The sequence below is a fragment of the Pezoporus flaviventris genome, unplaced genomic scaffold (genome assembly GCF_033815535.1).
Source record: "Pezoporus flaviventris isolate CSIRO_AGI_PZ_B2104156 unplaced genomic scaffold, CSIRO_AGI_Pfla_v1 ptg000414l, whole genome shotgun sequence".
In the NCBI taxonomy this organism is placed as follows: domain Eukaryota; kingdom Metazoa; phylum Chordata; class Aves; order Psittaciformes; family Psittacidae; genus Pezoporus; species Pezoporus flaviventris.
The window spans coordinates 38,611-62,884 of NW_026892961.1; the positions used below are offsets into that span (position 1 = coordinate 38,611).

At 48.4% G+C, this 24,274-nt stretch overlaps 2 protein-coding genes across 9 annotated transcripts in view; both read right to left on the reverse strand.

Annotated features, from left to right (window-relative positions):
- Positions 1-539: 539 nt before the first annotated feature.
- Positions 540-18,268, reverse strand: LOC133263680 (hematopoietic lineage cell-specific protein-like). Its single transcript, XM_061443542.1, has 15 exons — positions 18,147-18,268; positions 16,048-16,131; positions 14,347-14,420; positions 13,460-13,589; positions 12,164-12,274; positions 11,498-11,552; positions 8,720-8,830; positions 8,155-8,265; positions 7,492-7,547; positions 5,524-5,593; positions 5,145-5,278; positions 4,066-4,182; positions 3,296-3,587; positions 2,507-2,578; positions 540-2,147 (listed from the first exon to the last, which is right to left on the reverse strand). Exons 2-15 carry the CDS (start codon positions 16,129-16,131, stop codon positions 2,011-2,013), a joined length of 1,554 nt encoding a protein of 517 aa, XP_061299526.1. The 5' UTR covers positions 18,147-18,268; the 3' UTR covers positions 540-2,010.
- Positions 18,269-22,232: 3,964 nt separating this feature from the next.
- Positions 22,233-24,274, reverse strand: part of LOC133263685 (golgin subfamily B member 1-like) — a 45,466-nt gene continuing 43,424 nt past the window's right edge. For 7 of the 8 annotated variants that reach the window (XM_061443549.1, XM_061443550.1, XM_061443555.1 and 4 more), the window contains one exon: positions 22,233-23,071. In XM_061443549.1, the coding sequence (XP_061299533.1) occupies positions 22,937-23,071 (135 nt within the window). In that variant the 3' untranslated portion in view covers positions 22,233-22,936. Of the gene's footprint in view, positions 23,072-23,102; positions 23,733-24,274 lie in introns of those variants that run through there. The other variant, XM_061443553.1, reaches the window with a different exon arrangement.

The following is a 24,274-nucleotide window of genomic DNA, read 5'->3' on the forward strand; positions in this document are numbered from 1 at the left end:
ATGAGGAAAAAAATCAGGGAAGTGATTTCAGAGAGAAAAAACAATAAACCCCAACCCCCCCCCCCAAAAAAAAAAAAAAATCAATAGCAGAAAATTGACACTAAAATTGGAAGTTTCTAACCCAAATCACAGTGTGTCATGATGTAAAGGCAGAGACTGTGATTTTTCTCAATATCAAACACTACAGTTTCTCACACACTGCACACATCCCACCCCCCCACACCCCCCCCCCCAGTGTGTCCCTTATTTATTCCTATTGTGATGGTATTTGCATACCACAAAAGAACAACAACTCCTAGAGTGGTATGTTGAGAATCTAGCCTGGAATATACCAGTTCAAGGGAGGGCTTCAGTTTGTGTTGCATTATTACTGAAACCTGTTTTGAACATTAAAAATTCACCTCGTCTTGTATCCCACCTGCTCAGCCTTTCCCCACACCCAGGACGAAGGAGGGCTAGAATCAGGGGCCCTTTTCACTGTGCAAGGAACTGAGCCTCCAACAAACACAGGGACATGTGCTGTCACAGAACAACCAGGATGCAATTTTAGTCAGTTTATTACTACAGCTATGAGAGAGTGACAGATGCTGCCCGGATGAATTCTGCCCAAAGGGGGCAGTTACGAAGTTTATGTACCTTCAGGTTATGCAACTCATTCTTCTCCAAACAGTGTCAGATACGCAGGATATTGTAAATAAAAGCAGCATCCTTTAGATAAGGAGGCTATAGCCAGCACCCTCCAAGTAACTAACTCCATTGTTAATTAAACTGCAGTATTTCTTGACTAGTAAGTCACGCAAAGGCCTGTTTAGGTGTACCTATATTACTGCCACACTGAGGAGGCCTGGCTTCAGCACAGGGACTCACCCAACAGCATGGAGAAGAGGCTGAGCCAAATACTGGATAGGGGAACCTACCTTTAGCACGGACCGCAAAACACACTGGAGCCCTTAGGTTAGAAACAAGCTGTGGGATGGCTCTTCCGGCCCCATCTGCATGTCTACCCTTAGTTACACTGTCAGAGCAGTTAACAGGAGATATGGCACTGTCCTAAAAGTATTCTACTGCCTGTATCAAGCAGCACTTATTCTGATTAATTTGCTAGATTGAAAGGATTTCCCTAGCAGAACAGTCCTCTGATGGGCTGCCCAGATGAGGACAAGGGCAGTAGTTATTAACAAACTCTTTGTTAAGTGAAGCCTTTTAGTATTTTACTCTTGCTCCAAGACAGATTTTCCAGAGTATTTTTTCCTATAAAACAATCTATTTTTTACAGTTCTTTTTTCAAGGTTTATCCCAGAAAATGACAAAACTCCCAACAGCATTCCTGGCACACAGAGGAAAACCAAGTGAGTAATCTCCTACCCTAGCAATGTCATCCCACATTTTCATTGAGCCGGAACACACTTCTGTTGTTTAATGGAACAGTTCACTACAGCCAAGCTTGTGTTTATGTACAGGAAAAGGCAGCAGTGTTCCTGGGATGGTGAAAAGTTCCCAGGACCCAGCCCTGCAATTTGCCCAGATAAACCAGCCTCATGCTGCTTGTGACCAAAGGCAGGTTTGCCCTTCATGGTCCTCTTTTCCTTGACCCCTGGGTACGATAAAATCCAGGGCCCCAGCAACTTAAAAAGGTCCCATAGATTATGTCCCCTCTGCCTTGACTAGGTTAGAGTTGGTGTTTCTTTTCTGTGAATGGCCCTTTCAGAAACAGGAATGGACATAGCTCTGTTTGCAGGCTGACACTGCAGGGCAGGTTAGGTAGAAAAGATGTCTTATACTGCACTCACATGCACTTAAAACATCCCACCTTTCCCATCTGGAAGTGGAGGGGAACCAAAGTCCTTTTGGGCACAGGCTGAAATATTCCCGCAGACACTGCCAGTTTGTTTCTTTGTATTTCTTGCATGCAGACACGCCGGGCCAAGCCAAATCAAGCCAATACCATGCAAAAGCCTGAAGCAGAGAAATGCAGAAGTTTGGACACAAGCTCCTTGGACAATGCCGGTCTCACTGGAGAAGCCTCACATAATTTGCTGGAAAGAGGCCTATTTTGCCCCGGCACTGCCCCCGCCACCAGCCTTCATCTACCATCTCGATGTGTGTGATTATGTCATCAGCATCAAAATAAATCTCATCATCGCCATCTGCAAAAATTGTTCAGAAAAGATAGTCACAATGCAAAAATAACCCAGAAAGAGCTGGATTTACATACACCCATCCCCAAGAGAAGAATATAGAACAAGAATTCTGATAACCCCCAGAGTCCATCTCACCCGACCCCCATCAAACAACACAGATAAATCAGAGAAGGAGCAAGACTTCACATATGAAAGGTGAAGCTTCTCTGTTCCCAAGTCAGGTCCCATTCTGCTTTCCAAGAAGAAGAAATTTAAACCACCTACATCGAAATCACCACTGCTGATGGTGTAAGCCACCACCTCCCTGCCTCACCATGCCAGCCAGCTCCCAGTGCCTCTACTCACAGCCTGGATGGCAGACCCACCTCCTTGGTAATCATAGAGAGCCACTGCACAGGTCCCAGGGTTCTCCACATCATAAACATTGTCCATTTCCCCTGCAGAAGACAGGATGGGCAGATGAGAAAGCTGGAAGCAGCCATATAGGTCTGGTCAGTGCCACCCTCCATCCAGCTGTCAGCCTTCGGGTGAACAACATCCAACCACATCCCTATCAACAGGAAGAGGTTTCCCATGGCTCAAAACATGGTAGGACTTCCCTCCCTTCTGCAAGGAGAGAGATGGGGTCCTGATGCTTCATGTTCTTCTCCCAGGAAAAGGCTGGATGTTAACTCCAACCTCTCCACTTACCATCTCCACTACCAGCGAAGCTGCAACAGAAACATCAACAGTAGCCTATGCAGTTTGCTTACATGCTTTGAGGAAGACCACCCTGCACTCCTCATGTGCAGGAGACACCACCAGATCAGGTCTAATGCGCACCAGTCATGTGAGCAACAGGCAGAATTGAGAGGGCACCCCCAGGGCTCAGTGCAGCACCAGCAGTCACTTGCCAGGAGTCACTGTCAAGAGGCAGTGCACCAAGAGAGTCCAGGTCAGCTTCTTTAGAGCTCTCTGGTCCTCCTGCCTGAGCACTGCTCCAGCAGATACTTGCTGCCTGGCCCAGCACCCCATGCAGCATCATCATGGGCTGCTCCCCTGGCCACAGGAGACTTCAGGATAGAAATTCCCTCTGGAGTCTGTCCCATACACCCAGTGTGGTTAGCAGACAGATACAAGCTCCCCCAGACATGGGCTCTTCCATTAGTACTCACCAACAAGCAGCTGGCTCTGGCTGGGCTCCTCAGGAAGCATATTCTCATAGTCCTCATCTCCATCTCCTCCACAGTCATAGATGGCATCCTTTCCCAAGGGGGCTGGCAGCTCCTCATAGTCAGCACCTCCACTAGTACTGTCACAGTAGTCAGAGGGGTCTGGCAGCTCCTCATAGTCTCCACCAACACCCAAACCTTCACTGTAGATTGGCTGATCCTGGCTGGGGTTCTTGCACAGTTCTTCGCTCAGATCTGCTGGCCTTGGTGGCAAAGCGGGTGATGTTTCCTCATCCTTTTCTGTCTCCTGCCATGAAATGAGAAAGTGACAGGGAGGTCACCTACAAAGCACCCACTGCAGGCATCTCTCCCATGACTGCACAGCACTCAACACAAGGGAGCCTGCTCCACTGCAGGTGCTTTTAGTGCTACCATTACACAAATGGAGCACCATCTTCTGGACAATAAGGTCTGTGCTGAACTGGCGCCTGGGATTGCTGTGAAGACCCTCTTGGCCCATGTGTTTGAACCTCTCTCACATACTTAGCTGCAGCTCACTGCACTGCCACTGCACTGACCCAAGAGCTTGTCTCACGGTGTAAGGTGCTGTGCAGCCATGTCCCATCACCATCCCAACATTTTCCCCCTTACTCCTTCCAAAGCCTTTCCCATGCTACAGCTGCACCTCATTTCTTCCTGCAGAGGTTCCCATGAAGCACAGCCCCTCTGTGGTGCAATCCCCTCTGCCTGCTCCCCTTCCTGCCCTCCCTCACCTGCCTTGGCACCTCTTCTTGTGACACAGGTCTGTCTTGGTCAGCACTCCTGGGCACCCTTGCTGGCACAGTGGCAGAGGCTGCCTCTGTGTGATCCTTCTCTCTCTGTGGGACTTCCTGATGGAGAAAAGTCATAAGATCCTCTCAATCCCTTTGAATGAAATCCAGAGCAATGTCCATTCCCAACAGAGCAACTCAGAAAATTCTCCTTCAGCTGAAATCTGTTCCAGCCCACATGAAGCAGCCCTAGGACTGGACACCAGCAGGCCTGTAACCACCATGCGGTCAGCAGAAACTATGTTCAAGGAGAGAACATATCAGGGAGTGCTTTACTGGTGAAACCTTATCTGCACACTGAATGCAGAAACAGCACAGTGTAGAAGGAGGTCTTCTAACTGTGAAGTTTTGGGTGCAATCTCCAGTTTGTAAAACCCTGAATGCAGACTGCTGGGATGGTGATACTGGGGACGTGTGACTGAAGGAGCCTGGGCCAAAGCACGGGAGGTTATGTCTGGGTGCAGACACATTCTGATCTGTGCTGAAAGGAGAAATCCAGTGACAGTTGTGAAGCTCAGCAGCAGTTCCTGGCAGTTACAGGGAAGCAATTTAGGCAAGAGATTACTGTAAAGAGATGAGGTAAAAAGGATGTGGAGCTGCACGGCCCTGAGGAGAAGTCTGCTTTGCGTGGAGGTTGCGTGGAGGCCTCAGAGCAACCTTCCAGTATCTGAAGGGGGCCTATAAGGATGCTGGAGAGGGACTCTTCACCACGGACTGTAGTGACAGGACAAGGGGTAACGTGTTCAAACTTAAATAGGGGAAGTTCAGGTTAGATTTAAGGCAGAAGTTCTTCCCTGTGAGGGTGCTGAGGTGCTGGCACAGGGTGCCCAGAGAAGCTGTGGCTGCCCCATCCCTGGCACTGCTCAAGGCCAGGTTGGACAAGCCCTGGGCAACGTGGTCTAGGGTGAGGCATCCCTGTCCATGGCAGGGGGCTAGGAACTGGATGATCTTAAGGTCCTTTCCATCCCAACCCACTATATAATTCTGTGATTCTGTGATATGTCAAGATGGCCATGGCTCACCTTCCACCGAGCTGCCAGGCACTTGCGACCTTGCCACCTCACCCGGTCCCCCTCTGCCTGCCTTCTCTCCTCCTCTGCTGCCTTAGCCATGTTTTCAAATCGTGACCGCAGGCTGCTGGTGCCACTGGAAGCTCCTGTGGAGAAGGCAGCAGATGAAGTCTGCTCAGTGACTCCCTTCTACACCCCAAGCATCCAGGACAAACCCAGACCTCTGCTCTCCCAGAGCAGCCTGCAGCTCAGCCACCCTCTCCTGCACTTTAACACAGGTCAAATCCACATCCCACCACAGCACATGCCTGCCAGTCTGCTGCCACAGAGGTACCGTGAGGCCTATCCACAGCTTCCCACCAAGCCCAGGACTGGTACTCGACTGTCTCACCTGCCTCCAGTGGTCTCGTTTTCTCATAGCGGGAGGTGGGAGCAGCCATCTCACTGAAGCCAGCAGCACTCTGTGAGAGGAAGTGTCCAGCAGGTTAGACAGGGCTAGTGCTCAGTTTCCCTGCTGGATTTGGCTACTGGTGTCTGCAGGCTTTGTTCCCAGTTGTGTCTGTCTTCATCTGTACAAGTGCCACAGCCCTGAGGAGGCTGCTGGCTGTATCCTGCCCTGCTCTGGGACTGTCTGTTGCCCTCCAGCCAAAGCCAAGGGCTGCTCCTGTTGCAAAGAGAGGCGCTCAGGAGGGCTGAGTGTGGAGCCAAATGGAGGAGGCTGCACTGGCAAGACAAGTGCTGCTCGGAGCAGCAAGGGCTGGGCATTCAAGGCAGAAATGCGTGCTAGAAACATCACAAAGAGCTGAGCAGACAGCTGGCAGTCTACCGCTTCCTGAGGTCCAGGGCCCCGATGTCCCTGTTCCCTGCACTCCCAGTGGGTATGAGACATGGAAGCACTTCCCTATTGGATGCAGAGCTGCAGCTGCCTAACCACGAAAAATCGTGTCCCTTCAGCGAGTTGCTGCCTTCAGTATGTGCATTACGGAGGCATGGGCTGGAAAACATCCAAGTGCAAACCTGTGTGAACAACTGAGATACCGCTGGCTTCATGAGGTGTGAAGAGATGCCTAAACTGGTAATAGCATCGATGGGGTGTTTGCAGCAAAAAAGAAAGTGCAATAGAGTGGCTTAATCTACTTTAATGAGAACACTATTTAATACAAAAAGGAAAGTGTGGGTACGATCCAGCTTTCAGACGAATACAGCCACATTCAGGGTTCTACCTGCAGGTGTCACCAACAGGGTGGTTGGCAAGTTCCTGCCAGCCCCATCCCTGGTTTTGTTAAGGTTTGCAGGCAGATGACTACCCCCTGGACTGAGATTTAGCCAGCTGAACAGACCATAAGAAACTCCTGAACAGGACAGAAAAGCCTGCAGAAGGTAACAACACACCTGCAGAAGGTTACACACACCACCACGAGGAATGGCTAGATTTCACCAGTAGTTAAGAGAGGGTGTTATGGGACCAATCATTCACACACAAAGCTGCACTAGCTGGTGAGTAGTACAAGAGGATAAAGAGCCAGACACTGGATCCAGACATGGATCTCTGTAAGGTTCAGAAGAGACTGGGAAGGTCTGCACGTCGAGGGACCAAAGATTCAAGCCAGCTTCTGGGAAGCCTCGTTTATGTCTGGGTGTGACAGCTGCTAACAAACCTTACACCTTATGTAAGACAGCAAGAGGAATGGCAGCCTCAGTGGTACCACCTCACTGGAGGTACTCCAAGGCAAGAACCTCTCTGTATGCATACTGCTCCCTGCATTATCACCTGCCAGTCAGTGCTGGGGACGCCAGGTGGGTCTTCAGTCTGATCCAGCACCTCTCCTGTGTAAGAGACAGTTCCTGCCCAGTGCAATAGCCTGTGGCCTCTCAGACTTCTCAAAAGGCTGCACTTACAAAATTTCTTCTCCAAGGAGCTACCTCAGCTCATCCTGGCTGAATTGGTACTCACAGGACCTGCAGGAGTGACAGCAAAGCAGCCAGAGAGAACACTCCCGGTATCTCATACAGTACTAGATATCCAAGAGGAGACAGCTTAGAAACCTCTTTGTGGCTCTGCTATTAAATCCTGCCCCAAAGCAGGTCTATGACTCTCAGTCTGAGAGTTTAATGCTTCAAGAGCGGCTGACAGTGGAAAAAAAAAAATCCTTTCTTGCATTATAGTCTCCCTGGGCTCATATGGTATCCATCTTCCTCTGCACTCTGGTATTCATACTGGGCCAGCTCCCTCACCCCTGCAGCAGCTGTGCTCTGAGCAGTGAGACCTCACTGCATCTGGGAAGTCTCTGCTCTTGCAGCAGTGCAATGAGCACTGACTAGCAGGAAGCAATTGCAGGCTGCAAGTATAAAGTCTTACCTTATCAACTCTGTCCTTCTGGACCCCGTAACGACCTCCAAATCCCTTGGCATAGTCTGTATGGAAAAATAATGAGGTGTTGTATAATATTTTACATTTTGAGTGCGCCTCTCACTTCAGCATGCTGTGACCAATGATACATGATAGCTTTGTCTGCATCTTATCATATATGGAACTAAATATAATACAGGCAAAATGCTCTGGGCACTAGCTTGTAAGACTAATTCTTCATTTCCTTCAGGAAAGGGCACAATCGTTCAGTGCTGTACACTGGCAGATCTGTTTCCCAGGCACTGGGGTGAGAAGACAGTCATGCCATTTGACTGCAAAGTTGACTTGATCACTGAAGTTAAGCACACAGTCATGCCTTTCCTGGAACCTGCTTTGCCTTGTTCCCATGTGCTCATCTGCTCAATGAGCTTATGATCAGGCATGTAGCTCCCAGAGAAAGCACAATATAGTCTGGGAAGCCTCATTCAGGGACTTGCACTTACCCAGTCATGCACCTACTCTGGCTGAGTTTACCCTTGTGCTTTGAGGATTCACAACATACTGTACGCATTCAGTTTCCATCAGCTAAATCACTGTCAAGTACGAAGCACTAACTCTAGGTCTGTGTGTGCTCCAAGGCAATTGTGCCGCTACCTCTGGCAGCAGTCCTACCTGTTTGGGACGCATGAGGCTGCACTTCCTCCTGATGGTCCCAGCCAAGGGCACTCTTGTCCTGACGATCTCTCTGGACCCCAAATTTCCCACCGAAGCCCACAGAATAGTCTTCAGCCACAGGGATCCAGATCACAGCATGGAAGAGAACAGACAAGGGAGGGAAAGAGAAAAGTGGCAGCACTGTGAGTTGAGGCTTTTCTCACAGGGGCAACAGTCTTTTCCCTTGCTAGGATTTAGAGAAAGACACGGGGCAAGGTCAGACTCCCCTACTGGTGTCTGCAGCAACAGCCCTTCCACTTCCCTGGGGCATGTCACCTGCTATTAGCCCCTGGGTCTCCTCTGCACCCCTCCTTTGGTGACATACTGCCCAGATCTCTGTGCCCATAGAAACCTGCTGCTCCTCTTCATTTAGCTGGAACTTTTCCCAGCAGTCACACCCCAGGTAATGGCTTTCCTCACCTGACCAAGCCCATCCATGCAGCAGGTTGCAAACACCAAGGAAAGCCCCAGCAGCACATTCCCGAGCTCAAGTACTGACATGCCTGATGCACCCCCAGCTCACCTTTCTGAGAGTCGTGCTTCTCTGCCTCACTCTTGTAGTCGAATCCCACTGCCGCTTTGTCCACCTTATCCCTCTCCAAACCATAACGGCCACCAAAACCCTTGGAGTAATCTGAGGTGGTGCATGGAGTGAAATACTGCCCTGAGCACAGGGCTAATGAAGGGAGGGGGTAAAGATGGGGAGCAGCACTGGGGAGGCGCAGCAAGGAGGAGGAAGAACAGCAGGGATGATGGAAAATGCTAGAGAAAGCAAGGAGTTTGGAGGGGACTGGGTAGATGGCAGGGAGCACCATGAGGACCCTTAAGGATGAGGGCCCATGAGAATGGGTGCCCAGGGCAAGTGTGGGTGATGGCAGCAAGAGAGCCTGAGGGTTGTGGGCAGCAGGAGATACAGCAGGCTGAAAGGGCAAGGAAAAAAAGCAACATGGCAAGAGCAGCGAGGGAGGCTGTAGGAGCTCAGCCACTCAAGGACGCAAAGCCAAGACAAGATTTCGGCACTGACAGTCTGGGCATCCACCCACTAATGAACCACCAGAGAGAGGATTTCAGCCTGTGGTCTGCCAGTCTCTGAAAAGGTCTGTGCATAAGTATACTGAGCCCTTGAAAGCACAAAAGATGGCAAAGTTTTGTTGTACAGCTTACATTTGCTATAATGGAATCTCAGCTTCTACAAGGAAACCACTGCCTAGAATCAGCAGCAAAGGCTGAAACCCATGTTTCTGCAGACATGCTCCAGCTCTTCCCCCACACTGTCTCTGACACACTCGACCATTATGTGATAGAGGCACAGCAAATCTTCCTTACACATCCCCTTTCCCATCTGCTGAACTAGTAATGTATTAACTACTTCAGCTGTGTTTACTTACTCTCCAAGGACTACTTGTTATTGTCCTAAGAAATTTCAGCCTCTATCCTAGCTTCTGGCTGCATAAAGACACCTTCCTCTCAGCGGACTGGTCTGCCAGCTCTGTTTCCAAATCCTTCTGAAGAAGTAAATCGCAGTTACTTTCTGTTCCCTGACCCTATTCTTACAGGTGTGCATTTCATAGGAGTTGAGGATTCTCCAGCAAATTCAGCCTTATCAACTCATGAAGACTGTAATCTACAGAAATAGGCATGAAAACATTTTGTATTCAAGAATGGCTGTTTCATGGCAGCTCAGTCACTTAAGGATGAGTCTGTAAATCCCAGAAATTTCTTAAACTTTCCTCAATTAAACTATTATTTACGCATTAGGCCACTATAAAATGGACTTTTTAGGATGCTGCTTTCAGCAAATACAGATTTTATGACTGTTACCTTGACGGCAGGGTTTCCAGCATGGACACATTTTTATGAAAAACAATCCTTACACCTTCCCCTATTTCTAACATTTTCATTTTGTCCTGAGTGGTTTCTGTGGTTTTAAACAGCCTGATGAATTTCTGTGTCCACAATCTAGTATATGGGAATGCATTAACGTAGCACAAGTGCATGCAATTTGTTAACTTACGATCAACCAAGAATGCCTCAGAATATCTTCCTTCTTTTATAATTTTCTCTGAAATGAACAGTTCTTTTCCCGGTAACGCAGTATTCCTCACGTGTATCGGACCTTGCCTCTGATCTTCTCTTGGTTGCAAAATGTTTAAAACATCTTTAGCTTCAGTTGTTGCAATGAAAATTCTTAATGAATTGTAATGGCTTAAGCCCAGCCGGTAACTCAGAACCATGCAGCTGCTCTCTCACGCCCCCCTTTCTTCCTCCACTGCTCCCAGAGGAATGGGGAGGAGAATCAAAAGAATGTAAGTCCCATGGGTTGAGATAAGAGCAGTCCAGTAACTAAGGTATAACACAGACCACTGCTGCTACCACCAGTAATGATAATGATAAGGGAAATAACAAGGGCAGAGAATATAAAACTAAAAGGGGAAAAGGAAGCAATAACCACAAGTGATCCCAATGCAATTGCTCAGCACCCACCAACCAATACCCAGCCCAACCCCAGCAGCAATCTGGGCCTTGCGGGTGATTCCCCCCAGTTTCTATACCGGGCACGAGGTGCTGTGGTATGGAATACCCCTTTGGCTAGTTTGGGTCAGGTGTCCTGTCTCTGCTTCCTCCCAGCTTCCCATGCCCGTCTTCACTGGCAGAGCATGAGATTGGAAAAGTCCTTGATTGGAGTAAACATTACTTAGCAACAGCTAAAACACTGGTGCGTTATCAGCACTGTTCTCAGACTAAAGCCAAAAACAGCTCTGCACCAACTACTAAGAAGGAGAAAAATAACTGTTACTGCTGAACCCAGGACATAAATATAGCTGCTTGTATGGACATGTCAAAGTTCGCTGAATCATCTCCAGAACTGTGCACAAGTTTGGGTGCTGTGGAGGCTTTTGTTCACGTATTTATTGTTGTTCCTTTTCTTATATGCCACTTTTTCAGAAACCACTTCTAAAGTGCTTGGGTTCCTTCTGGAGCAGCTGCTCAGAAGGACTTTTAGACAAAAGAAAGCATCATCCCTCCATCAGGAGTGCATGTGGGGGTGTCTTCCCTGCTCACTTATCATGTGGTTTCTGTCAAAGCAAAACTAGAGATAAGTGGAATATACAACAGAAGAGTGGTGACAGGATAGCAGGGAATGGGGCTGTAAGGGTGTCTGACTGGGAACAGGAATCTTAAACAAGAGACGGGACAGGGGTAACAAAGGCGACTGTGCCACAGCATACAGCAGGGGATATTGGGAGCAAAAGAGAAGCTTGGAAAAGTGTCAAGGAGCCACGTGTGCCCATGGACTTGCCTGTCTGGGACGAGTGTTTCTCCACCTCACCTTTGTATTCAAACCCCAGTGCTGACTGGAACAAGAAGGGAAGGAATGTCAGTGGTCCTGTGGACCAAGCTGGGTCCCATCACCCTCCCCCAGGGGACAGGCTGGGACCTTGGGACCCTGCTCTCTGTCTTGTGGTGGCTGGTACAGGTCTCCTCAGCCTCTCACACCATCCCTGCTGTCCCTGTTAGCAGTGTGCCCAGGAACAGGCCCTTGCAAGAGCCCATGCACTCCAGGAAAGAGGGCCACAATCCTGACCCCACAGGCAAGGTGCCTGGGCAGCATCTGATGCCAGGATGTGCACAGCAGGGGCACCATCCTGCTGTCCCCATCCAGTCCTGCTACTGCCATCACAGTGCATGGCACAGCTTGGGGCTTTGGAGATGCAAAATGCCACAGTCCCCAAGACAAATGCAGTGATGCCTGGATAGGACAGTGCAAACATGTTAATGCACACCGGAGAGTTAATCTCCACAGCTGCCCTGCAATTTGTCCTGAATCACTGTCCTGCACACAGGAGGTGAGCTCCCTGCTGGACCTGCACCCACCAGCCCTTTGAAAGCTGCAGCCACAATCCTAAAGGTAGGACGGGGTTTTAGGGGCAGCACTGAGCACAGATCGCTGCCCTGTCCAACACACCTTGTCAGCCCGGTCCCGCTGGACTCCATACTTCCCCCCAAAGCCTTGGGCTGCATCTGTCTGCGAGGAGTGTTTCCCAACATTGGCAATGTACTCGTGGCCAACTGCACACTGAGAAGAGAGACAGCATGACATGAGCACCCATGGGCAGACTGGCAGGGTAGACAGAGACACAGGCACCACACAATTGCTCTGCCCCACTGCCGAGTGCTTGCAGCCACGACGTGACAGGTCCAAACTGGTGGTTCAGTGCTGGTGGTGGCAATCCCTTCTGCCCAGCCTTTGCCAGTACCAGCTGTGCACTCAGACCTGTGGTGCAGCTTCAAAGGCAACCATCACATACAGCTGGCCCCACTGCCAGCTCATCATGCACACTGTGGGATTCTGAATACCTGCTGCTCCCAAATGCCAGTGGAGTAGAGTCATGGACAATCACATGGGGAAACTGCGGCAGACACAGCTGAACACCCACAGGCAGCAGGGCTGGTGCCTGCTGCCTGTCTGAGAATGAGGGTCAGCACACATGGCTGGGATAACCCTTTATGCCTAACACAGGGCAAGCCAGGGTCCTGCTGCTACCTGCCAGAGGCAGCGTGGCCAGGAATCGCTCACGCTCCTTGGGAGAAGGGCCAGAGGCTGAATGATTGCAACATCCTGGTGAGAGTGGATGAAGGCTGAGGAACTGCTCAACAAAAACAGCCTCACTGCTCCAGCAGAAGGGTCTGAGCTTGGCTGGTTCATTTCTGCCTCCTGGAAAGGTCTGTTTCTCACCCTGCCATCCTGGCATCATGCATACCCACAGCAACCCCATATATCGAGTGCTACTGCAATCTTATCACTTCACTTCTGAAAACAAGTAAGTATTAAATGCTGAAAGGTATACCAAGATTATGATTATCAGAAACATAAACCAGATGTTACGTGAGAACAGAGAATATGAACTAGAGCTTCACCATGGGGAGATATGACAGAGGTCTGCAGTGGAGAACATGAGGAGAGAATTATTACTCATTAGTTCTCCAAGCACAAGTAGGGAAGTACCTAATGTCATTGTTATGCAGCAGGTTTGAAACAAGCCACAGAAAGTCCTTTTTCACAGCTAAGGGGAGTGTTGCAAGGAAGTTCTAGAGACGTATTATACAAATGGGTTCAAACAGATCCTGAAGAAAGATTATGGGCCAGCTAGACATGTGCAAATGTGCTCAGCTATGCCATTCTCTCCCTTGAGAAAAGAGGGATGCTTTTTCCTTTATGAGGAGAAGACATCCACTGGGGACAAAGGAAGCCCTCTGTTACCTTATCCATTCGGTCCCTCTCTGTTCCAAATTTGCCCCCGTAACCATAGGAGGCCTTGGGGCCAGTCTCCAGCTCCTTCTTCTTGGTGACTTCATGCTCCTCTGACACCTTGTTCCTCAGCTGGTGGATGCTGGTGAGATAAGAGAGGGTAAATCACTGTGGGATTTTGCAGACCCATGCAACCAGGTGGAGTGTCCCAGCGCCACTGTACCAGAGCACAGTACAGGGCAGGATGTAAACCTGCTGCCAGCTGCCACCACATGCCCCCACACCGGGCCCCTCTGTGTGGCAGCCACACATACACACCCACTGCACACGGGCAGGGCATGCCGCTACCCTAGGGCTGGCGATAAGACCCAGAGCTGCAGGCTCAGTGAGCGCATCCAGCCCCCAGCCTGCAGATCCCACTCAAGGCTACACCCCAACTTCAACGGGAGACCACACTTCCGTGTGCCTGTGTGCTGCACTGGCCACACTGTGCGGGGCACTACGGGGATGTGCAGGGCAGTACTGGGATGTGCAGGGAGCTGCTGGATAGGGTCTGGTTTGGCCACGGAAGGTGCAGGAAGCCTTTGCCGTGGGGACAGCCGCTGCCTGGACATACGGAACAGTTCCCCTCTCAGCACACGGGCGGTCTCTGAGCTCTACCCGTGGTGCAGCCCCAGCCCCAGCCCCAGCCCCAGCCCCAGCCTCAGCCCCCGGCAGCACCCGCGCAGGCCGCAGCCCCGATCCCCTCCTGCCCGGGGCCAGGCCACCGCCGCGCTGTTCCCCGTACGAGGCTCCCAGAGGCGGGGCCCCGACGCCCTCTCCCTCCCGCCCCGCCGAGCATCCGCCCTCATGTGGCGGTTTCAGCCCCGGCGTAGCGCTCCGCATCCGGCCGCACTCACTCGATGTGCTCGCCGCGGCCGGAGCCCTCGATGGTTTTCGCTCCCCAGCGCTGCTCCTTCTCGGAGATGTCGTTCTGCGGAGCGAACCGCAGCCGTCAGCGGGCCCGCAGCACGGGGCTCCGGCCAGCAGGGCTGCGCCTGGGTCCGGGCACGGCCCACGGAGCCGTGCAGGGCTGGCAGCGGGGCTGCGAGCGGCTCCATCCCCCCTGCTCGGGGAGGAGCTGGGAAACGAAACCGCTGTGGAGATGAATTGTGTAGGAAAATATGGGGAAAACACCGACGCGAACGTTTCACCCAGGTCCGCTTGAGGTCCGCCTCAGCTTTGTTCTGAGAGCGCTTGTTTTGTCCACGTGTGGAGGTTTATTTGATGAAGCGTCAGTAACGGTAAAGCTTAACATATGCATATGCAAAATAAAATCTGAAATTAAGACAAAGTTTTTTTTCTGTGCAGGCTTATTTTAATGCCCCCACAAGTAGAAAAAGTGAAATAAAATCTCAAAATACTGGGAGTGCTGGGGGGGGCGGGGGGGGGGGAAGGTAATCATTAATGATTTGGAACTTAGGGGAGGGGAATTGCTTTTGTCCCAAACTAGAATTTCTTACTGGAAATAACCAGGCAAAGCTGAATGTTGAAAACATCAAGCTCTTATGTAACAGAAGAGACTCCATCAATAAACTGTCTTGGAAAGGAAACCAAAATCTCAGCAGCACTCAGAAGAGACCTGTGGCTCTAAAGCACGGCTGGCGCTCCCCAGCACCAAGAGGAGAAGGACTTGCTGTGCTCTGTGCTCCTAAGAGTTTTAGAAAATGGGTATGAAGAATGAGATGTCAGTGTCTTGATGCAGCAAAGGACCGTTCAGGTCACCCAAACCCAGAAGGTAAAGCAGTGCAGAAAAATCATGTAAAGTCAAAACAATGGGTGATAAATTGGAAATGAATGGTAATGTAGCAAGTACAAAAGTAAAGCATATAGAAAAAAAATAATCCTAATTGTATCTGCTCAACGATGGTTCCAAAATATTTACCATTAAGGAGGGAGTACTAAACATGGGATTATGTGCAATTATGTGCAAGAGTAGCAACTGTGCTTTGGCCAAAAAGCCAAAGTGTAAGTAACTTAATAGGAAAGAAATAGAGAATCAAATAGAAAAAGACAGTCATGACACCAAATGCATGAGGTTCCCACAGGCTGAGACTTTCTATTCTTTTACCATCTCACCTAGAGAATTAGACTGGAAGAAAACAAGGTTATTTGGAGGGATGGAGCTCCATCTGCCCAAGGTGACATAAATAGAGTAGGATTCTTTCGTTTCGACAAAAGACAGATGAGGGCAATGCTGAAACCCTGTACAATTACAAACATCTTGGGAAAGAGAAAATGTAAGTCTTTGCTATTTTTGTAATATAAGTTGTGAGGACAACTTGGTGAAGTTACCAGGGAGCAAGTTCAAAAGAAACTAAATATTTTATACTTGTGATACACTGATGTAGGAAGTTCTGGAGACTAAACATAGGTATAGGTCAGAAATGGATTACCTGACCTGACAGTAACAGCAAGGAGCTGTTGGGACTTGGCTGATCTGCTCAGGCAGTGGTGCTCTCACCACAGCCAAGCTCCAAGCCCTGGCCCAGCTGAGCAGCATGTGCCAAGGGCCCTTCACAGCACCACCAGCACTGTGAATTAGCCCACCAAACACTCACCACGAAGTCAGGGTCAGTGTCCCAGTCGTCTCCCTGCGCCTCAACCTTCACTGACACGTCATGTCCCACAGCTGCTTTCCACATCTGCACAAGGAGGACATGGCATTACCCAGAGCCAAGCCTGTGGACACTGCTGGCTCACAGCCATGGGAATGTCAGACCACAGGAGTCATGACAGAACTTGGCTGGAAAGGACCCCTTGCATCTGCCTTGCTAGTCTCAGTCTCTCACACAGTGCAAGGCACCCAAAATAGTTAACTTTTGAGCCCCAGCAACACTAAGTGAAAACCACAGTCCTCAGGCACACTGACTCCACAGTTCAAATGCACACCGTATTCTAATGCAAATTAGTACTAGTAAAGTACAGTTCCCTGCTTTAACTTCCTTTCTGCCACCATGATGCAATGCTTATTTACCTGAGGTTGGACTCAAGTTTCTGTGTGTTTTCCAACCTTTTCATCACACCTAGTGTGCTAGAGAAGGTTCAGAGAAAAGCTGCATGTGCTCTGACAATACTGGTACAGTGCACTGTGTGGGGTTTATGTCTGTTGGGGGGTAAAAACGGGCTAAAATCCTAAAGTGTGCAGGGCGGAAAAGGCTGAAGCTGCTGTGCTGTGGCTTGTACAGGGTGTCCAGAGAAGCCTGGAGGAAGTGATAGGCCCATGAAGAGGAAGTTAAATAAAAGTAATGTGAAATCTAAAACTCCTGCATTTCATTTTCAAGGTGACAGTGAAAAAACACGATGAAAAGGTGCCTTCCAAACAACACAGTTCATACAAAATGAGAAACAGACGATGAAACAGTTTGCTTGTCCCTGCACAACAGAGCCACCATTCTCAGCAGAGCTCTCACATCCCACCACCTATTACTGCCTGTGGTGCTGAGGAGCTCTGTTGTTCTTACTGATGCTCAAAGCAGCTTTTCACTGGAGCAGAGACAAAGATGGATCAGAATGAGAATGTGCAGCTAAGATGAGGCTGCTGAGCCCTATTTCTATCACTGCAAACATCACATAAACCTGTAAACAAACCAACAGGAGGGAAGAGAAAAACTTTGTGATGGATCCTCATTTAACAGCACATTTTTATTAAGTGCTTCTTGACACCACTAACTCCTGAATGCTACAACCATACAGTACAAACTAGCCCCAAGTGCCCAGGACAGTTGCTTTCTGTGCAAGAAAATGCTTATGCTGAACAAGTCATTGATTGTACAACACAAAAAGCTGTCAAGTGAATCACCTTCCAGTTCAGCACAGTGCACTGCTCAGTTCAGTTGCAAGCTACCCTTACCAACTGTCTAGAGAATCCACAGCGTAAGACTGGAGAGCAAAGACAACAGAAACTGAAAGAGCACAGCAGAACACAGCAGGTCTGCAGCATAATTCCGCTGTGTGTGTATGCACTGACACTAATCTTATGACAAACTGAATATAGTCAATTGCAAATAGAAGCAGGTGAAGTAGGAAGGCTCATGTGGACAATATATAGCATGATAAATGCCCCTCAGTAATTTATTGGCATCTCTCACTCCAAAGATTTTGAAAGCTTGTGTCTCATTTTTTGTTAAGGATAACTCAAGAGCAGTATCCAGCTGGCACAGGGCTGGTCCACAGGGCAGTTCTTTGAGCAGCTAGCTCAGGTGCAGGTGCTTCAGGATTTTAAAGACAACTGTAAATCGGTCTTGACCGCCTCTTGTCCACAGCCAGCCACCATGCATCTTGGGAACCATGACAAACCTCAGACTCTAATCACACCACAAGGCTCCAGATACTCTCTGTAATGATGAACATCAGAGTAGCAGCTCAAACCTTCAGTTTGTTTCATCCCATTTTTCCCCCCTGAAAGTATCCACTACAGCACAAATACAGGGCTGCCACACCAACACAGTCATACTAGTTGACTTAGAAGCATGTTTCTTCAGAGCCTCAAGCGCAAGAGGAACTAGGATGACCAAAGAACAGACTGAGAAGCAAAAGCTGAGCACTATCAGCTCACACAAGCTGCGTCAGGAAGGAAGGAGTGCTCTTTGCCCACCAAAACCCTACATTTTTTGATGTTTCTCACTTTCCATTCTCAGCCCCCACTCAGCTTTCTTACCTTAAAGGTGCACCAGCTCCTGCTGGCAAACCTGCTGCTTTCTGCTCAGGCACCTGTTGGTCGCAGCAGCTTTTGGACTATGGCTGACTCTGAGTTCCTGGTTTAGCTTCTGCTATCTTCACTTCCTGTGTCCCAGCCCCCAGTTCTGCTCAGTTATGAGCACCAAAACCTGCCCTGGTGGCTGTGGTTCCCTTGCATGCTGCCTGTGCTCTGTGGGACTGACAAGGCTTATACCAAGGATCCAAACTGCTGACTCCGTGCGTAGTGCTGGATGGGGCACAATTACATTTCTTAGTGTGCAAAACCAGATTGTGATTTCCATCTTCAGCTCTTCCAGAAAACCATTCTGCCATAAGAGTACAAGAGAGTTAAAAGGCTGAAGCCCTTGGGCTTCACAGTTACAAGGAGATCCAAAGAAAGCAAGCTACTGCTTACAGAACTTGTTACGGAATTTGACTCAGTGCTTTAAAACACAATTAAAAATATATATACAGACAGACTGACAGACATACATGAAAGATCTTCCAGGTATTACACATACATGTATTCCAGGTATTCCATACATGTATTCCAGGTATTACACATACATGTATATACAGGTATTACACATTCCATGTATTACACATACATGAAAGATCTTCCAGGACCAGAAAAAAAAAAAACACAACAAAAAAATGGAGATTAAACTAGGAAGAGGGAAAGCATGTAGTTAAAGAATCCTATGCACTTACAGATCAAACTCTTTGGTACAGTGCTTACTGATGGGAAGTGCACATTTGGAATGAGTAGCATGAATCACACTAGTTTAACACTAGATAAACATCTCAAAACAAAATAACATCCTTACCGAATGAGCGAAACAAGAAAAGCTCCTGGAGGAGTCATTTCTGATTGACACAATGGCAAAACATACAGGGCTTAGAATAGAACAGAGTAGAATAGTTCAGTCGGAAGAGACCTACAGTGATCACCTAGTGCCTGACTACTTCATGGCTGACCAAAAGTTAAAGCATTTTCCATGTTAAAGACATTGTCCCAGTGCCTGTTAAACACTGAAGCTTTGGGCATCTCTCCAGGAAGCCTCTTCCAGTGTGTGATCACCCTCTTGGTAAAGAAATGGTTCCTAATTTAACACTACACTGCACAATAGTGTTGTCTCTAAACTGGAGAGGCCTGGATTTGATGCACGGACCACTTGGTGAATAAGGAATTGGCTGGATGGTCACATTTAAAAAGAGCTAAGGTCAATTGCTCAATGTCCACATAGTGGCCAGGGACAAATAGTGTTCCATAGGGGTGAGTACTGGGACTGGTGCTGTTTAAAATCCTTATCAGTGACATGGATAGTGGGATTGAGCACCCTCAGCAAGTTTGCTGATGACATCATGGTGTGTGGTGTGATCGACAGGCTGGAGGGAAAGGATGGGATCCAGAGGGACCTGGACAGGCTGGAGAGGTGGGACTGTGTGAACCTCATGGAGTTCAACAAATTCAAGAAGGACAAGCAAGGTCTGCACACAGCTCAGAACCACCCCCTCCCCCCCACCGGATGCTGGGTTGCACCCCCAGAGCATGAGCAGCAGCTCAGGGAGGGGATTCTCCCCCTCTGCTGTGCTCTGGGGAGAGCCCCCCTGCAGTCCTGATCCAGCTGAGATAGATCCTCATTTCAGGGATCTCATGACCTGAAAAACAAGGTGCTTGGTTACAGCCAACATGGCTTCACTAAGGGGAAATTCTGCCTGACCAATTTGGTGGCCTTCTATGATGGGGCTACAGAACTGATGGACAGGGGTAGAGCAGTTGATGTCATCTATCTGGACTTGTGCAAAGCATTCGACACTGTCACACATGAAATCCTTGTCTCTAAATTGGAGAGACATCAATTTGATGGATGGACCACTCGGTGGATAAAGAACTGGCTGGATGGCCGCACACAAAGAGTTGTGGTCAATGGCTCAATGTCTGGCTGGAGACCAGTAACGAGTGGTGTCCCTCAGGGATCAGGGTTGGGACCAGTCTTGTTCAACATCTTTGTCGCTGACATGGACAGTGGGATTGAGTGCGCCCTCAGCAAGTTTGCCGATGACACCAAGCTGTGTGGTTCAGTTGATACCCTGGAGGGAAGGAATGCCATCCAGAGGGACCTTGACACGCTTGTGAGGTGGGCTGATGCCAACCTCATGAAGTTTAACCATGCCAAGTGCAAGGTCCTACAGCTGGGTCGGAGCAATCCCAGGCACAGCTACAGGTTGGGCAGAGAAGAGATTCACAGCAGCCCTGCGGAGAAGGACTTGGGGGTGCTGGTTGACGAGAAAATGAACATGAGCCGGCTTCAGTGTGCGCTTGCAGCCCAGAAAGCAACCGTACCCTGGGCTACACCAAAAGGAGCGTGATCAGCAGGTCGAAGGTGGTGATCCTGCCCCTCTGCTCTGCTCTTGAGAGAGCTCACCTGGAGCATTGTGTGCAGTTCTGGTGTCCTCAGCATAAAAAGGACATGGAACTGCTGGAACAAGTCCAGAGGAGGCCACGAGGATGATCAGGGGACTGGAGCACCTCCTGTATGAAGACAGGCTGAGGAAGTTGGGGCTGTTCAGCCTGGAGAAGAAAAGCTGTGTGGAGACATCATGGAAGTCTTCTGATGTCTGAAGGGGGCCTATAAGGATGCTGGGGAGGGATTCTTCATTAGGGACCGTAGTGGTAGGACAAGGTGTAATGGGTTCAAACTGTAACAGGAAGTTTAGATTGGATATAAGAAAGAAGTTTTTTACTGTGATGGTGGTGAGGCCAGGTTGTGAATGCTCCATCCCTGGTGGTGTTCAAGGCCTGCCTGGACAGAGCCTTGGATGAGATGGTTTAGTGTGAGGTGTCCCTGCCCATGGCTGGGGGAGTTGGAACTGGGTGATGTTAAGGTCCTTTCCAATCCTAACTCTACTATGATTCCATGAAATATGCCCAAATGCAAAGACAAGCAAATCCAAGCAGGTCTTGTTTTACTGAAATTGCTTTCATTATTAAAGTGCTATTTTGTTCTTTCGTCATGGCAGTAAAAGCTGAAAAAGGCTGAGGGAGAGGTGAGACAGAAGAAAAAGGTAATCTCCAGAGGCATTCAAATAATACGAAGAAACAGAGCTTCTGCTATCAGCGTACAAGGAAGTGTACACAAAAGTGACCTACAGTCCTGTGATGATCTTGTAAAAGTTATGATACAGCAGCTCCATACCCATCAGCAGACCTTACATGACAATAATATACAAATTTCACCAGAAAAATAATTTTTATTATATATACATGTCCCAGGAAGCTATAGGCAAAGTATTTGGTCTCTCAATTTTATAAAGTTGAGGAAGTCCACACAGATAATCAAGGGTAGTGCACAAATGGATATGTAATGCCAATGTTCTGGACCTGCCAGAAATCCAGTTATTTTACCATGATGAAATCATGTCAGCCTCAAACAGGCTTTGTTTACTGGCTAGAGAAATCTTACTTTACCAGCAATATCAGAAGCATTATTTCTTTCCCATGGGAAAAAAACATGACTGTTAATGCTATAGTAAGAGGCAAACAGAATCCTTCTAGCAAGTACTCTGAACAGAATGACCACTTGGTCTCTTGACAGGGAACTTAACTGGAGCTATCTTCTTTGCATTCAGCATTCTCCCCTTGGAACAGGGTGGTCTCAATTCCAGGACATACTCAAGAGCTCTTTAGAAAAGACAGCTTTCCATGTATGAAATAAGATCAAGTCCATTTACATCAGTTTGCTTTAGATCCAATGACCAGCACTAGCTTTCTACAATAGACTTTTCCTAACGCAGAGATGTCAGAAGGTTTTGAAATTGCAGTCCCCTCCTCAGCATAGGGAAAACAGCTTATTTCTGGAGCTTCTGCTTTTGATTTGGGCCCACATTCCACATTCCGGAACCCTTAAACACAGCCTGCACAGGTTTAATCTTGTGGCAAGGCTTCAGTGGATTAGAATGCTGGAGCATGGCTGCTCTGATTTCAAGAGGTATGCAAGCACCTTCCATCACTTAGAGCTAAAAAGTTTTTTCCTATTCCTTTTCAATAGCTAAGTTACTGGCATTATTTTACAAGCTTGTCAGGGCAGACATATGACTGCTTCTAAATGGAACGCTCAGCAGGTCTGGATATACTAATTCTGGCCTTTTTTCAACAGGAGATGCAACTAAGCAGGAATCACAATTTTGCAATTCAATTCATGTTCCTTAAAGTGTCCACAACTTCCTTAGGATGTGCATTTTAAGCAGCACTGAGCCACGGAGCAAATCTAAGGGATGGAAGAAAGAGAAGAAGCTGCTCTTTCTTGTACCTAGCTGCAGGGTTTCCCCAACCCAACTCACTTACCGGTCTAAGAGCGGGAAGGTTCTGCAGTTCCTAGAAGTGCTGTAGTACTGCAGCAATTCAAGAATATTTTTCTTATTCCTACCACAGCACAATACTATCTAAAATGAGTGGTGCTACCTCCAGGTACAGGAAGAAATGCTATCCTTGAAGCCTGTAGCATGAGGACCCTGGCTTAGAAAACATACCACTCATTTATAACACCGAAGGAATGGCATATGTCCTGGAAACAGATCCCAAGCATCAGCCCTGGCTGCTGCATACTTAACAGCAACCAACCTAGGCACAAGGTGCTGGCTGCAGCTGCTCCTTATGGGCTGACTTGGAAAAAGAAGGCAGTTGAGTGAAGTGCTACCATGTCAATATAGAATGCAAGCCCTCATTACAAGGAGGGTTGTGGCTCCAGAAAAGACTGTTATTCCTGTTCATAGGTGGCCTGTAAAGCACAGGAAGAGAAGGACATGGAGAGCAAGCAGATACATGGCCGCTAGCAGAGGCAAGTGCGTCCGAGAACGGAAGAGTGAGCGTAACAGGCGTCGTAGTCCAAGGATATTCCGAGTCTGGAAGAGTAAAAGAGAGACCAGTCAGTACCAGGAATGGGTATGTCCCCAGCTGCCTTCACCTAGAGCTCTCCAGACCATGAAGGTTAATGAGCATGAATCTTCCCAAACCTGTTCCACTGTCAGATTTGACCTCTAGAGCAAATCCTCTGTGAAATATTCCCCTTCTCCTGCTCTCTGCAGGTTTCTCATGAACCAGCTTTCTCTAATTCTGCTTGAGAAAAGGCAGCAGAATGCAGAACATCTCCCTTTAACATTTGGTCCCTATGAATTTATAGGCCCTCCAAGTGAAATATAAACAAATGGATCAATGGTACTTCTCTGCTAGAGCCTCGAGCTACTAGGAATCTGGCCTAAAAGAATAAAATTATTATTTGCTGTATCACACTTGCAGTGAAAGGACTTCTGAAGCTGTTGAACCAGCTGTTGTACAGTGACTTTATTCTACAGGGGCTCTTCCAGGAGTCAGTGTAACATCAACTGGCAAAGTTCCAGTAGAAAAAAAAAACAACTGTCTATTCTGGTCACAAACCCCAAGCACGAGCACAGAACAGCATCCAGTTATGGATGGCTCTTGTCATAATTCTGCTGATGCTGCTCTTGAAAGCATCACCCCCAAATCTTGGAGAGACCAGAGGGAAACTCTTCAGCAGGGCTTCATCTTTAGCAAAACAGGACAGGTTACTGCCAGGCTGTCATCCAGCAGTGAAAAAGCAGCTCCCCATTTCAGCTTCCAGATTGACTGATGCAGGTTTGAAAGACCATGAGTGAGAAAAATATGAGATGGTTGCTAAACAAAAAAGGCAGATTATCCAGACATTACAGATGCTAGGGCCAGTAACACATACATTTGTTATGCATGAGATTGCACACTGTTTGCACAGACTTTGCCTATTTGCTCACCACTGAGGCCTTGCATATTCTACAAGGAACACAGGACCATGTTTTAGGCACAGACAATGCTGGCCTACACTTTGGTGAGCCCTGAAATTTAGTCTGCTTATGCAGACTGTAGCACAGCCATGATAAGAACAGTATGTGGTTTTTGGCTTGAAAACCAGAGCAAGACAAGTAGAAACCTACACAAACCCTAAGGATTTACATGTGCCTACAGAAGGGTTTAGCTGCGACAGGTTCAGAGTTTTCAGTTCACACTTTCTTGCATCAGCCAGGGCTCACATCACTGACAGCTGTGGATGTAAA